Genomic DNA, 14162 nt, shown 5'->3' on the forward strand with positions numbered 1-14162 from the left:
TTTTACACCAAGCTCTGGTCAGTGTTTGCTTGTTCTACTGTGTTATTTTGACCTATTGTGAATACTCTGTATACTGCCTAACTCTTCCTGAGGGAAGTCTGACTGCTCAGCCACAGCTACCAAGTGAATCTGTGTGGTACAGACTGCTACCAAGTGGGTTTACTGCCAAACACCTGTAGTCTTAAATCTTTTGCAGTGGTCCCAGAGAGAACTGCACAGGTTTCTGCCTAACAGTGGTCCATTGGTAGACTCAGTTACTATTGCAACATTCACTGGTACCGGGATGAGTATGACTGGTCCCTTGGTAATCTCTGTTAAATTCACACCATTCTCTGGTAACAGGACTAGTATGATTTGGTCCCTAGGCAATCTGCATTAACTTCAACCCCTTCTGGGATCTGTATGACTGGTTCCTTGTCAATCTGAATTAACTTCACCCCCTGGGGACGCCGAGGCCCACAATAGTGTTGTTTCTCTTCGCCTTCGCTAATTTTTTCACCAGGAGTTTTTGTTGATCCTGGCATAGTAGCCCTGCCTAGATTTAGCCAGTAAGTGCGCTGTCTCCTTAGCATAATGGGCCTCCAATTTCTTCCGGGCCAATTGTAGGGCGCGTTGGGTTCTTGGGGACCAGCCCTTCTGCTTTTTGGACCTCGTCCTCAAGGTCCGTACGGCTGTGCCGTTTACGTTTATGGGATGCTGCCCCATGTGCGATTAGTTTCCCTGCACTACTGCCTTCCTGGCATCCCACGTGTTAGCCAGAATAGTGTCCTCTGCCGGAAGTTCCTGATCACTGTGGCCATCGAGTCCCTCAATGACATTTCATTCAGGATGGGGTCATAAAGATTCCAACGGCATCGAGGAGAAGGATTGGGCTTGTGAGCCGGAAGAATCTGTGTAACCCGGGGCATGATCAGAGAGAACCTTTGCGCCTATGGTCACGTTGTCGACAAAGGTAAGGACTTGAGGGGAGGCCAGTAAGAGATCAATTCGGGAAAAGTTCCTATGCACATGCGAGAAGAAAGAGAAGTCCCTTTTGCCAGGGTGAAGTATTCTCCACATGTCCACCACCCCCAGTGTGCGAAGCAGATGTAAGGGCTCGTGGCGAGCTTAGTCTCTGGGGGCTGGCGGATGTGATCTGTCCCATGCAGGGTCCTGGACCCCATTGAAATCCCCTCCCATGATAACTTGACCTTCAATGAAGGGAAGGAGGGCCTCGCCCAGAGGCTCATAGAATGCCTCATGTCCTTCATTCGGGGCATAGACCGAGACAAAGGAGTAAAGCTTTCCATATATAGAGCCCTTAACTGCCATGTAGCGTCCCTCTGGGCATAGTAAGGTCTCTAATATCCTAGGACGGACATTCCTGGCAAAGAAGATAACTGTACCTCCCTTGTTGGTTCCACTAGAGGTCAGATATTGTAGCAGGAAGTTTCTATTGCAGAGGCGTGAGAAGTCAGTGGGCAATAAGTGTGTTTCCTGCAAAAAGACTACAACCTTCCATTTCCTGGGGCCGTTTTAATGCGGATTTCCGTTTGGCGGGACAATAATGGCCATTATCAATGATCTTCTAGTATACTCCTTCAGTATCTGACCATGTGAAGCACGTCCGAGCAGTCCTTGAGAAATTGCGCCAGCACGAACTATATGCAAAACTAGAAAAATGCATTTTTCATGCCACAGAAGTTGAATTCCTTGGGTTTATCCTGACCCAAAAGGGAGTCCGAATGGACTCACGGAAGGTGGACGCAATCCTTAAGTGGCCATCACCAAGTTCAGTTGAAGGAGTACAAAGCATGCTCGGCTTTGCCAATTTCTACTGCAGATTCATCCCACATTTTTCACATGTCGTACATCCCATCACAGCACTCTTGCGAAAAAATAAACGCTTTATGTGGACTGAAGAAGCTGAAAATGCCTTCCAAGAGCTGAAAGCGAAATTCACGTCTGCACCTGTGTTAAAGCACCCGCGCCCTGAACTTCCATACATAGTGGAAACTGATGCATCCAGTCTAGTCATGGGAGCTGTCCTGTCTCAAAAGGACCCTGAAACTGGCCAGCTTCACCCAGTAGCATTTTGGTCCAGAAAGTTCTCGGCACCCGAGTTAAACTATGCGGTTACCGACAAGGAGTTATTAGCCATTAAATCGGCCTTCAAGGCTTGGCGGCACTATCTTCTCGGTGCCAGGCATACCATTACTGTGATCACCGATCACGGGAACTTACAGTATTTAAAAACAGCCAAGGCCCAATCGTCACGTCAACTCCGATGGACATTGTTCTTTGCCGAGTTCGATTTCGTGATAACCTATCGACCAGGTTGTAAGAATGGTAAAGCAGACGCCTTATCCCGAATAGGGATGGGAGAGGCAGAAGTGAACCCAGAACCAGTACCTATAATTTCCGAACAAAGGATTCTTGGCATGACTACTCTACAGACACTAGAGGACATTCAGGTAAAGATCCAGCAACTCTTTGATCCTACAGCCCTGCAGGACTGGGTAAAGAAAGGCCCGGACTACTCTGTCACCAATGATCTGCCTTATTACCAAGGGCGGCTATTTCTGCCACACAAGGAACTACAAGAGCTAGTCATTTCCCGTTATCATGATACCTTAATGGAGGGGCACCCAGGTATTGCAAAAACTGAAGCTAAAATTAAAAGACAATTCTGGTGGCCCACCTGGCGAAAGGATATTAAATCATTTGTGATGTCTTGTGGCATTTGCGCCCAAAACAAAAGTCAAAAGAAAAAAACAGCTGGACTCTTACAACCTTTAGACATTCCGCCTACACCATGGCACACCTTATCGTTGGACTTTATTACCGATCTACCTCCTTGTAATGGGTTTAACACCATTCTAGTTATTGTGGATCTTTTTTCCAAGATGGCCCTCAGCCTCAATCCTGGCCAAAGAATTCCTCAAACATTGTTCACATACATGGATTTCTGTCCGTGTTCATCTCTGACCGGGGCAGTCAATTCATTTCACATTTTTGTAAAAAAATGCTGTCAATTGGCACAAATCGATTTGAGATTATCGACCAGTCACCACCCCCAGACCGATGGTCAAACGGAGAGGACCAACCAGACTCTCGAACAATACCTGCGTTGTATGTTACATCAGACGGAGAGCAATTGGAAAGACATTCTTTGGTTCGCCGAATATGCATACAATAATTCAGGACACTCTGGAAATGAACAAAGCACCTTTTATTCCTTATATGGGCACCATCCTCGAACCTCAGACCTTGACTCACCCCAAGACTTAGAAATGCCCGCAGTGGACCATCTGCACGCTACGATTACACAAGCCTTTAAGGAAGCAACTACACACTTAAAACAGGCGAAAGAAAAATACAAGAAAGATGTTGATCGGCATAGAAGTGATTCTCCACAATGCCAAATAGGGGACCAAGTATGGTTAGCCACAAAACATATACCTCTAAAGGGAACACTGACCTTTAACCCCAGATATTTGGGACCTTACTCTATTAAGGCCATTATCAACCCGGTGGCTGTCAAGTTGGACTTACCTGCTAATATGCGAATTCATCCCGTCTTTCATGTGTCACTTTTGAAGCCAGTACAACCAGGGACAAGACTAACCAAGCCACCAGACCCCATCCTTGTAGACGGAGAACCCGAATTTGAAGTTAAGAACATCCTGGACTCCAAGCTGATAAAGTCAAAACCTTTTTATTTAATCGACTGGAAAGGTTACGGACCACGGGATAGGTCATGGGAACCTAGTGACCATGTTCATACACCCCGATTGGTGAAAAAATTCCACCGAAATTTCTCAGACAAACCGAAACCACAGGGAAGAATGACTTTAGGAGGGGCCTTGGGGTGTGGGGGGAGGGGAGAGTGCTGTCATGATGCCTACCCCCGGGGACTCAGACCAAGTCCAGCAACCCCAAAAGCAGGCATCAAGTTACCCCAAAAAAGCACAACAACCCCCGCTAGGGGCTATTTGGGTGCAGTCCTGGCGCCTGTGGCGCCAGGTTCATATGGAGAGTCAGTCCTGGCGCCATAGGCGCCAGGCTCATAGATTAAAACTTACCCGATGCAGACCATGCTGCAAGAGCTCCAAGCCAAACGAGGCTTGGAAGGGACTATTTTACCTAGGGACTATTTTTTTACTCGGGTGGGGCTGGGGAGGAATACTCTCCTGGGAGTACTTTAGTCACTATTTAAACCACGCCCGAAGAGCATCACACGCTTCGCGTTATTCTGCATCCAGCAGCGTAATGCTCACCGTGCCTGCAAGTCTGCATCCAGTCTTCTGCCACGCCCGCCTCGAGTTTGGAGCTCCTAGAAAAAGGGAGAAAGAAGGAGAAAAGGTTAGAACAAGAGCAATACCTTTGATCCTTACCTGAATTCCCGATCCATCGCGCCTTCGAGCTGGAAGAAAGAAGTTATCTTATGCGCGTCGCCTCGCCTGCTGCAGAGCCGCGCTGAACTCACCGGCCTTCGCAGCATCTTCTCATTTCACCGCATCCTCCTGCATGTTACCACCGCACTCCGGCACCTAAGGAGAAGACAAGAACAGCAAGGTGAGCCAAGGGAATACACAGAGGAATACCCCCCATAGACTTACCTGATTTTACCACCAGGGGTACTATTCTTCTTCACGGGTCGGAGCAGCTTCCACTGCATCCTAGCCGAACCCCGGCCCCTAAGGGGAAACAAAAGGACCGCAAGGTGAAACAAGGGGAACCCTCCTCACCACAAAAGACTTACCTGATTTTACCGCCGGAGGCATTATTCCCCGAGACTTCATACTTTTTCTCAGCGCCTGAATAAGGGAGAAAGCAACAGGTTACATATGGACATTATTTTATCGAATTGTGTTGGATAATACAAATCCTTACCAGAACATTACCGGTTGCCACGAGGAACTCTTTAGTAGGGTCAAGCTGCAACCTGCAAGGAATCGGACAAGAGTGAAAGTCAGGCATTTCAACTCTTACGAACTACATACTTACGGCGTCTTGCCGGGAATATCAGAGTCAATATTGTCCTGGAACTCACCAATTCCTTCGAGCCAGTGAAGCAACTGGTTATCTACGCGCCCCTGCGCTCAATGCAGGATTGAGAGCTCATCTTTTCAAATCATCAGGTGACACTATAAGAGGGAACATCCAAGGTGATCAGTGGGGAGAACAGCGGGGTGGGGGGGATTTACACTCAACTCCACGGGTGGTTAATTCCCTTTCTCCACTTGCAGAAGAATATTCCTACGGGCCAAGCAAACAAAGCTAGGTGGGCCAGTCCAGTCCATCATCTCGGCCCTACGTGTCACATTGGTGGAGACCGCAGCAGTCCAGTCCAGATCGACGCCTCTGTGGGACCCAGGTCGAGCGTAACACATCTGGGGGAGTCAGAGTCCACCACCTGCGGGGATCGGAGTCTATGGGTACGGTCTAGCATGAGTTGGGATTTATCCAGGTGTGGCAGAAGGGATTGGAAAAGATCGCCCACGTATTGGAGGGAACCCCCCGAATTCGTAGAATGTTTAGTCGCGCTCTGTTTTCCAAATCCTCTTGTTTGTGCTCCAGGATCTCATTTCTATTGAGTAGATATTGAAGTGTGCGCTGTAACTCCAGAAGCGCAGCCGAATGTACTTGGGTCAAGTCTTCCACTTCCCCCACCCTCTGTTTCACCTCTACGACCCTCTGCTCCGTTTGTTCCATTTTGGTGGTGAGTTCCGCCATGCAGGATCGAAATTCAGATTTAATGTCCAGCATGAAAGCTTGAATGGCTCCCTTGCCAACTGAGTATCTGCTTCTGAGGAGGAATCTAACGGGGATTTTGGTGATGCCGGGTTCTTTCCCTTGTCAGGCAGGAGCAGCATGGTGGTAATGTCAGCACTCTTCTAAGATTTAAGGTGTTTAGCACTATAGAACTGCTAGAACTTGGGCTGTCCCGCTGTACTCCCTTGAGAATATGGTGAGCGGGAGCGATGGAGGGAGACATTAGGCACCTCTCTTGGCTCCTCTAGAGTGGGTACCCAAAGGTGAGTTTCAAGTCAGTAGAGGTGGGTGTCCGCACCCCCTCTTCAATCAACCGCTGCCCACTGGGTGTAGTGCCTTTCCTGTCGCAGGCCGGAGACCCTCCTGGGCGAGGCAGGCGTGGGGGGGTGGCTGATTATGTCCGATGGTGACCCAGTAGTGTCATATGCTTCAATAGGCGGTGGACCCCCACTGTTTAAGGCCCAAGGATACACCCCAGTCAGGTCAGAGAGTCCATACCAGCAGCATTGGAAGCAGCCGCCCAGCCGGTGTGATGAGTGACTTGAGTGGGCTTAGGCCACGAGGCCCGCTGGAACTGGTAGTCAGGCAGATATGGGCCCTCTCTGAGCATTAGGGAGCAGGATAGGCCATGGGCCTCGGTGGTAAAGGAGATCCAGCAGTGATGAGCCCTGGTGTTCGAAATGTTCAGAAACCAGGGTTCGAACCTTTATGTGGTGGCAGGGGCGAAGAGTCTCTCCTGGTCTAGAATATGCGTGCGACGATCTCACCATGAAATGGCCCCGGCAGGAGAATTAATGCCGGACTATGCATTTAGGACGGGGCGCCCCAGAACGAGATGGCCGTCTAGCGGAGTGGCGGTCCCGGATGTGGTCTGAGAAGCAGTTCCCAGCTGTCGGGGTCCCCTTAAGCAACGAGGCACGCCGGTGCCCATCAGAGGATGCGAGATGGGATCCGACTTCAAGAGGCTACAGTCGCTCTGCAGCTTTTCTGGGAGAGTTGCCGCAGGAACTGGGAGGTTCTACGGGGACGGAGCAGCCGCTTAGGAGTTAACTTCCAGAATAGATGTTTTATGTGAAAATGTGAGGGAACAAGAGTTTTGAAGGACGCACAAATTAATCACATGTTTTATAGCTGTATGTTACGTTTTGGTATCTGATCAAGATCTTGATGAGAACAAACTGTTCTTGGTGCCAACCATTTGAGAGATGTTTTCAATGGCAAATAAGGAATTTTAATCCCAAACCCGGTAAGCCTTTCGGAGGGAATTCAGCACACAGCGCAGTGATTACATTGGGCCATAATAAGGGATATTGTGGATTGCTCATATTAATGTTTTGTGCTGATAGAAAGATGTTTTATAATTCAATCCAAAACATTTCAGTTACAAATACGTAATTGTGTGATCTATTTAGACCTTTAGCTATTTGGGGATACTTTGATCAAATGAGGGGACGTTGCTAAGATGACATCTAATCGTATTTTGTATACTGTGCAACTTGTCTCCAGGAAAATAAAATCTCGGCAGCTAGGAAAGCCCCTTCAGACATATGATTCAAGGCTCAAAATCCTCATATAATGTGAAATAGCATTGTTTTTTTTTTTTTTTTTAATCTAGGAACTTGGAACGGAACCACAAAAGTAGCGATCAAAACACTGAAGCCTGGAACGATGATGCCAGAAGCCTTCTTGCAGGAAGCACAGATCATGAAGAAACTGAGACACGACAAACTTGTTCCACTCTATGCAGTCGTTTCAGAGGAGCCAATCTACATTGTCACCGAATTTATGGTAAAAGGTGTGTTCCTATAACCATGGTGCTTGTCTAAAATTGGTTATGTATAAAGGATCATGGTGGTCATTCCGAGTTTGGTTGTGCGGTAACAAAGTGGCGGGAAGGGAATTACTGACAGTTTTACCACACTGCTAAATTTCAATGGAGGTATTGCTGCTAGTCCACCTCCAGAAATGTTGGATTTACCACCTACGAAATTACCACTGGCGGTAATTTCACCAAACCCCAATGGCGTCCTATGGGACTCCAAAATGGGGAATAACACCACCTCAGAATATGGAGGATTTACCTTCAGTTCCGAAGTGGTACGACAGCGGTAACTGTAAATCTCCAAAACTCTTAATGACCCAGCATGTGTTTTGCACCTTTACAGTTTAATGAAAAAATGTTTGACTGCGTTTTATTTCTACTAATTAAGGTTTTCCCTACAGAACCCCTTCAGTTGATTGACTTTCTATGGCAAGGGGGCCCCATGTGTTAGATAAATCATGAGTGGAGTGCTTTAGCATATCCTCCCTCCACAAATCTGTATACTAGTCGAACTTTGATCGTTCTTAACATCGGTTTTCAAAAGGAATGTCTGAAAATGTCACTCCTTGAGACTTTTCCACTGCAGCAGTTCCACACCTGAATTTCCCTTACTGACCCATCACACCCATTTGCACTTGTCATGTGACCCCCCTGAACCTCACCTGTCAGGTACTTCATCTAAAAATAAGGTTATGACTGTACCCCTGAACTGCGTAATTATTTCCTGTTGCTTCTAGTCCCACTTCTGCCTCCTGGTGTTTTTACCCACACCTGTCATCCACTTACCTGAGTCAAGTTTAGCCAGTGGAACTTTTTGTCACTCAGTATGTAAGTCGATTCCAACGATGCTCAAAATTATAGGCCTACCTCGATTTCTGCTTGTTATCCCTTTCCTTCAAACATTCAAGAAAATGTAGTTTTCAAATTTGGTCCTCACTGTGTGCATCTTTTAGCAGAAATTCTCTGATGCTGCACAACTTGGTGCTAAGGGGACAAAGAGATTTGCACTCTTGCAATAACCCACACATCAACACGAAGAGGATGTATTCTGCATTTCTGTAGCTCCAGTTGTTTATAACAATACATCATGGTCACTTTTCTTTGCTGCTTTTCAAACTTTTTTTCCTTCTGCCCCTGTCATCGGATAGTGTGTGCACATTTTCTGTACCGTGTCGATTTCAATAATCATTGTTGTATCCTGGGTGCTTCAGTGATTCTTGACATAAATGCAAGAAGTCTTAGTTTAGTTAAAGATGATCCGGGGCGTGACCATCTAGATCACAGCATGCCGTGTTAGCCCTGATGTAGTTGTGTGACCTTGCCTTTGCCCATTATATGGGTTATATTTTCAGTGCACACCATACCGTGCTTCTAGTAAAGCTGCAGAAGGTGCTTGCTTCAAATGTTATAGCAAATGTATTGCCCTCACTGGCAGAAAGGTATCCCATTTGCAGATATACGGGCCAACTGTAGGCCTGCGCTCTGTTGTCTAATCAAGGGGTCAGCGTGGTCGATGTATTTGTACAAAACGAAAAGTATAATGGCAACCTGTAACCGGTTCAGTGAACGTGTTCCGTCTACCTTGAAAGATGGGGTCAGGGTCCGACTGGGTAAAAAAATCCCCGGGCACCAAGAAATCGTGCTCCACATTCATGATCACAAATCATGATTTTTATGACAAACTGAGTCGTATCTCGAATATTTGTGGCACATTCTGCTTTTTTAAAAGCGTTGGTCTGGTGGTATTATTTAAAAATACCAGCTGCAAAATGTACTAAGACAAGACATTGGCCCAGTAAAGCGGGCCACAGTGACCCAGGCCGAAACTTCGGCCGGGGCAAAATTTGCACTAGCCATTGGCTAGTGAGGTTTGACACTTGGCGAGTAAAAAAAGGTGTGCTTCGAGTATGTATAAAATTGATGTGGCGAGTGAATTTTATGGCAGGCTAGTAGCTTGCTACTTGTATAGTTTTCCCCTGCTTCAGGCATTGCCCTATTGTACTATGGGCCAGTCCTTGTCCTGAATGTGATGTGCATTTGGTTTCTAAACACAAAGTTCAATGTATTCCAAATATGCCTACTGCTTCTGCTCGCGAACAGAAGATCCAATAAGTGGTTGGACAATCTCTTCACAAGTTAATTGTTTTATTTTGGCATCCGATCATATTCTAAGACATTTCAGGATCCTCTAGCATGCATACTTTTCCTGATAACTAATTAGATATGCAGTTGTAATAGCTATGGTTGTGCGTCCATAATAAAGCAAGGCCTTACTCTGGAACTGGGGATGTAGATGGTGGGGAGGGGGAAACGTGGCTGCATCGCTAGCAGGCTGACTGGAAGCAGGAGTGAGAAGAAAAGGGACAGAATTTAGCATTCCCCGTTAAGCAATGCATTCATAAATTAATCACAGATTTTACCCGCTTTTTGTTATTTTTAAAGTAGCCAGAGTTCCTTACCCTTCTTTTTATTTTTTTTTATTTTGGGGGTGTAAATTGGTGGATAGGCTGGCCACTTTGAAAGATGGATAACTTTCTTCTAAATAAATAAAATAACCTCTTTCTTAAAATGGTCATTTTCTAGGTCTTTTGCATCTCATTGAGTCAAGATATCATCATTCTTATTACACCTCATCCATGAAACCTGGTTAATTAATACTAAGAAACATGTTTTCCGGTGAAATCACTTCTACAACCGTTTGCTTCCAAAATGTCCCCCAGGATCTAATCATGGCAGTTCCATGAGACGTTTCCTTAATGAGACACATTCAACTAGCCTTCTTGGTCTGTGGTGCAAGTTTCTAGAGCACAGAATTTTCACTTTTGAAACCTGGTCAGCCCCCCTAATAACTAAAGTAGGGGAACCCGTTTGGTTGGGCCATGTTTCAGTACCTCATACTCGTTACCCAATGCACTCCTTGTGATGTACCGAATTATATGGTTAAAACATGTGAATAACTGTATGTAATCAAGTTACAGGTGCGGGGTAGAAAAGTCAACCCTGGCACAGGTGTTGAAAGTCTGAAGCAGAACAAGCTAACAGTTCCCAAATTGGGAACTCCCGTCCCTCACACACTTTTTTGGGCTCAAGTAAGAGCCAAAACTTTTTGGACAATATTTGATATTTTACGACACTTCTCAGAACAAGGAATAAGAAAACAATCTTTCATAACAACGTCTTGAAAATAAGTTTTCAAAACAAATCATGTTTTTTACAGGGTTGGGCCACAATGGGGGACGAGCTGGCTTTTTAAAAAACCTGCTGGAGTTATCCTGGGCCTAAATACCTATTCCTATGGTGAGTAAAGGTTTATTAACCTGATCACTTACCTTTTGATTTACACGGTTGTGCTATGGATTCTGCATTTACATAACATGGTATACATTTTTTTAGTCAATAATTGTTGTATTTTTTAATTTAATTGTAGATTTTACAACTTCTTGTGAACATGGGGGACACTTGCCTACACAAGATTTTGCTGTTCCAAATCTGGAAATACCACACCTGTAGTGAGTTGAGCCTAATTTAGCTCTTTGAACAATCTTTCAGAAGTGACAGAACACATTCTATTTAGGCCATGGGATTGTACTTGGAGCATGGTGCTATGCGAATATTCTTTGAATTAGATCTAACCATGAGATTATAAACATGAGGTAGTATGGACTATGGATCAACCTAACGGATGGATCAAGTGGATATACTAGACCGGAAGTTATAAAAGGTCTAGAGGAGAGTAATGTACTCATGGAATTTCTGAACATTGAATATCGGAAGAATACTTGACATGAAGTTCCTTCTACTATTAGAGTGTTGATCAGATAAAGGACTGGACTGTCAGCATGGGTTGCTGTAATTTGTTGACTGGGAATATTCCACTGAATGTGCATTATTTACATTTCTTTAGAATTGGTCTTGAATACAGCCCCTGAAGAAGTGAGATGTGATCTCGAAACACATTGGGCATGATTAATACACCCCTATGAAAACCAAGCCCTTTTGGCTGCAGCTAACCAGAAGCTGTGGCAGGAGCTTGGGGTGTTTCTGCCTGACCTCCCCCTGGAAAGGCAGGCCTCCTTTAAGGCCAGTCTGGCGGATGCCCGGGCTGTTGTGCAGGACCTCATGGAGTCCTCGGTCTGGGGGTTGAGATGAGAAGGACGGCGTGGGTGTACATTCCACAACATTTTCTTCTGACTTGCAGGAGCGGATCTTCGATCTTCTCCAGCATTGAATCTTTCATAGATCCACATGCTTCAATATTCCCCACCGTCAGACTGGGAATCCTCAGTAATTTAAATAATTATAAACTATATTAAAATGTTCCCTTAGGGAAATGCTACACACCCAGCCCCACAGGGCCTTGCAGCCTCTCACTTGTGTAGTCCCTCCACCTCCTCTGGTCCTTTTAGACCCTAGCCAATGAGGTGGCAGGGCTTAAGCTCCACCCCAGCCAGCCATCTTCAGATTTTTCAGTGGTCTTACTGAACAGGGGAATCCTCTTCAGCTCTCTGAGCTTTGTTAATATTTTACCACTTAAAATCATATTTTTCTCTACTTAAAGTACTGTTTTCCCTTCATTGGGACTGTGCCTTCACTGGCTTAGTGTTCGTGAGTTTAGGTCACTCTTTCTTTTGTCCTAAAGCGTCAAGTGTTGGTCTGCCTGACTCTCCACTCATGGCAGAGACTGAAATGCAGGCTGCCAAGGAGAAGACCTCCCTCTTCAGGGACTGCAGCAAATGTGGCAAAAGGGTAATCTTCATTAGAGACCCTCACAAATTGTGCATTTATTGCCTGTACCCCCACGAAATTCAGTCCTGCAAAATTTATCGACCCTTCAGGAAAACTCTGGAGGACAGACATAGGACGCTCCTGCTACATCTAGAAAGCAGGCAAATGTCTTCTGACGAAGAATCCTAAAACAAACTGCGCCTTCAGCTTCCACCCGGCACTCTGAGCAGCAAGCTCCAAAGAGGAGAGCTTCGTCAGTGGACGGGTCAGTGTCTCCAGCCCCCAAGGCAAAGAATGAGTGAAAAATAAATTCTGTGGTCCGAAATGTTTTCCAAAAGCCTGCAAAAGGAAGATCTGCTGAAAAAAAGTTAGACTTCAAATGTTCCTCTTCATCAACGGAGCAGCGGTCGGAGACACCGTCCACAACTCACGCAATTAATTCCCTTGAAGAGCATAAACGTGGGCTAAAGGGTTTCAATTGAAATGTGGCCACTCGTTTGCTCTCATGGAACACGCAAAGGTTTCATCATCTTTGTTAACTGTTAGTTTTGGGATGAGGCAGACCTTATTTGTCTGCAAGAAACTTTTGTTAGATTCCCCCCGATTGTGGATGGTTTTGTCGTTTTACATGAGCCGGGCCAAAAAGGAAGACGCTTTGTTGGCTTACTGAGTGCCTGGCGAGTTTCAAGATCCTTGGAGCAATATTGGTCATGGTGATGTTTTGGATTCTGTGTGATCAGGATCATAATTGCCCAATGCAAGAAGATAGCAAAGAAAGCAGTAGGAATGAAGATCATGATTGATGTCTAATCAGGCTCTGGACCCAAGAAATTGGTGGATAAGGATGTCAGAAAATACATAGAGGCCAGCATTGTAGAACCAGAGGGAACAAAGTTCCTGTATCCAAAGAATTTTAAGAAGTACGTGGGACTATGGGTCTATTCTAATCCAAGTGGACAGTGCTACTACCTGACCTGGAGTGTAGATGAGCATGTTAAATCAGCCTGTACCCTGAGGGGGTGATGTAGAGTTGGACTCCAAAGAAGTACTTCTTCAAAAGAAAATATCAAGATGTGGAAACCATTGAAGAGGTGGTCGAGGACTCGACCAGATGGGGGAATGTAGAGGAGCAGCTGCATGCCTCTGCAGGAAATCACACACCCCCTACCTCCTATATGTTGAAAGTCTGAACTGTGCCATGTTTGACACCAGCAGTTGTGCCAATACCGCAGCGAGTATTCGAAAAAAGGTATCCACTGAGAAAACCCTATCGAATGTATCCCCGAAGAGATAAGTCGGAGGGAGGAACTCCCTGAAGGAATATGGAAAAATAGTGAAAGAGAAGCTAGCAACGTTACAAGAGAAGAGACTGACACACTGAGAATACTGGCTGAAGAAAATGCATGGACCTTACAGAAACTGATGATGAAGTTAAGAATAGAGTAAACTTTCAAATGCGGAAAAGATTGCACGTTTGCGAAGTGCTGCAGAAATGCAACTGTTCAATAATTGGACAGATGCATGGGTGATGCAAGATGTTGGGCTAATTGGGTGGGGAGGTAAAGTCAAGTCCACCTCCTGGCACCTGGGTATGAGCTTGTGCTGCTAAGTGAACCAAATGTTCCAGGCATGGCACGAGCGTGGCAACCAACTGTAGAGGGCCGTAAAATGGAGGACCTTATAATTTGAGAGCCAATGACAAACCGTGTATTTCATAGTGTTGAAGATTACCTGTTTTAGAGGTAGGCATAAGTTGTCCACCTGACAGTAGACAGCCAATCACAATCTTAGTCCTTATAGAAAGTATACTCAGTTGTTTCCCTTGAACCAATTATAATCACTAATAGGTTTTTCTTAT

At 45.6% G+C, this 14162-nt stretch overlaps 1 protein-coding gene across 5 annotated transcripts in view; it reads left to right on the top strand.

Annotated features, from left to right (window-relative positions):
• The window catches only part of YES1 (YES proto-oncogene 1, Src family tyrosine kinase), a 1102642-nt gene that overhangs the window by 643289 nt on the left and 445191 nt on the right, over positions 1-14162 (top strand). For all 5 annotated transcript variants that reach the window (XM_069620865.1, XM_069620866.1, XM_069620868.1 and 2 more), the window contains one exon: positions 7373-7552. In XM_069620865.1, coding sequence (XP_069476966.1) covers positions 7373-7552 — 180 coding nt within the window. The remainder of the gene's footprint in view (positions 1-7372; positions 7553-14162) is intronic.

This window comes from Ambystoma mexicanum, chromosome 5q (genome assembly GCF_040938575.1).
Source record: "Ambystoma mexicanum isolate Mex_15411 chromosome 5q, UKY_AmexF1_1, whole genome shotgun sequence".
NCBI lineage: Eukaryota > Metazoa > Chordata > Amphibia > Caudata > Ambystomatidae > Ambystoma > Ambystoma mexicanum.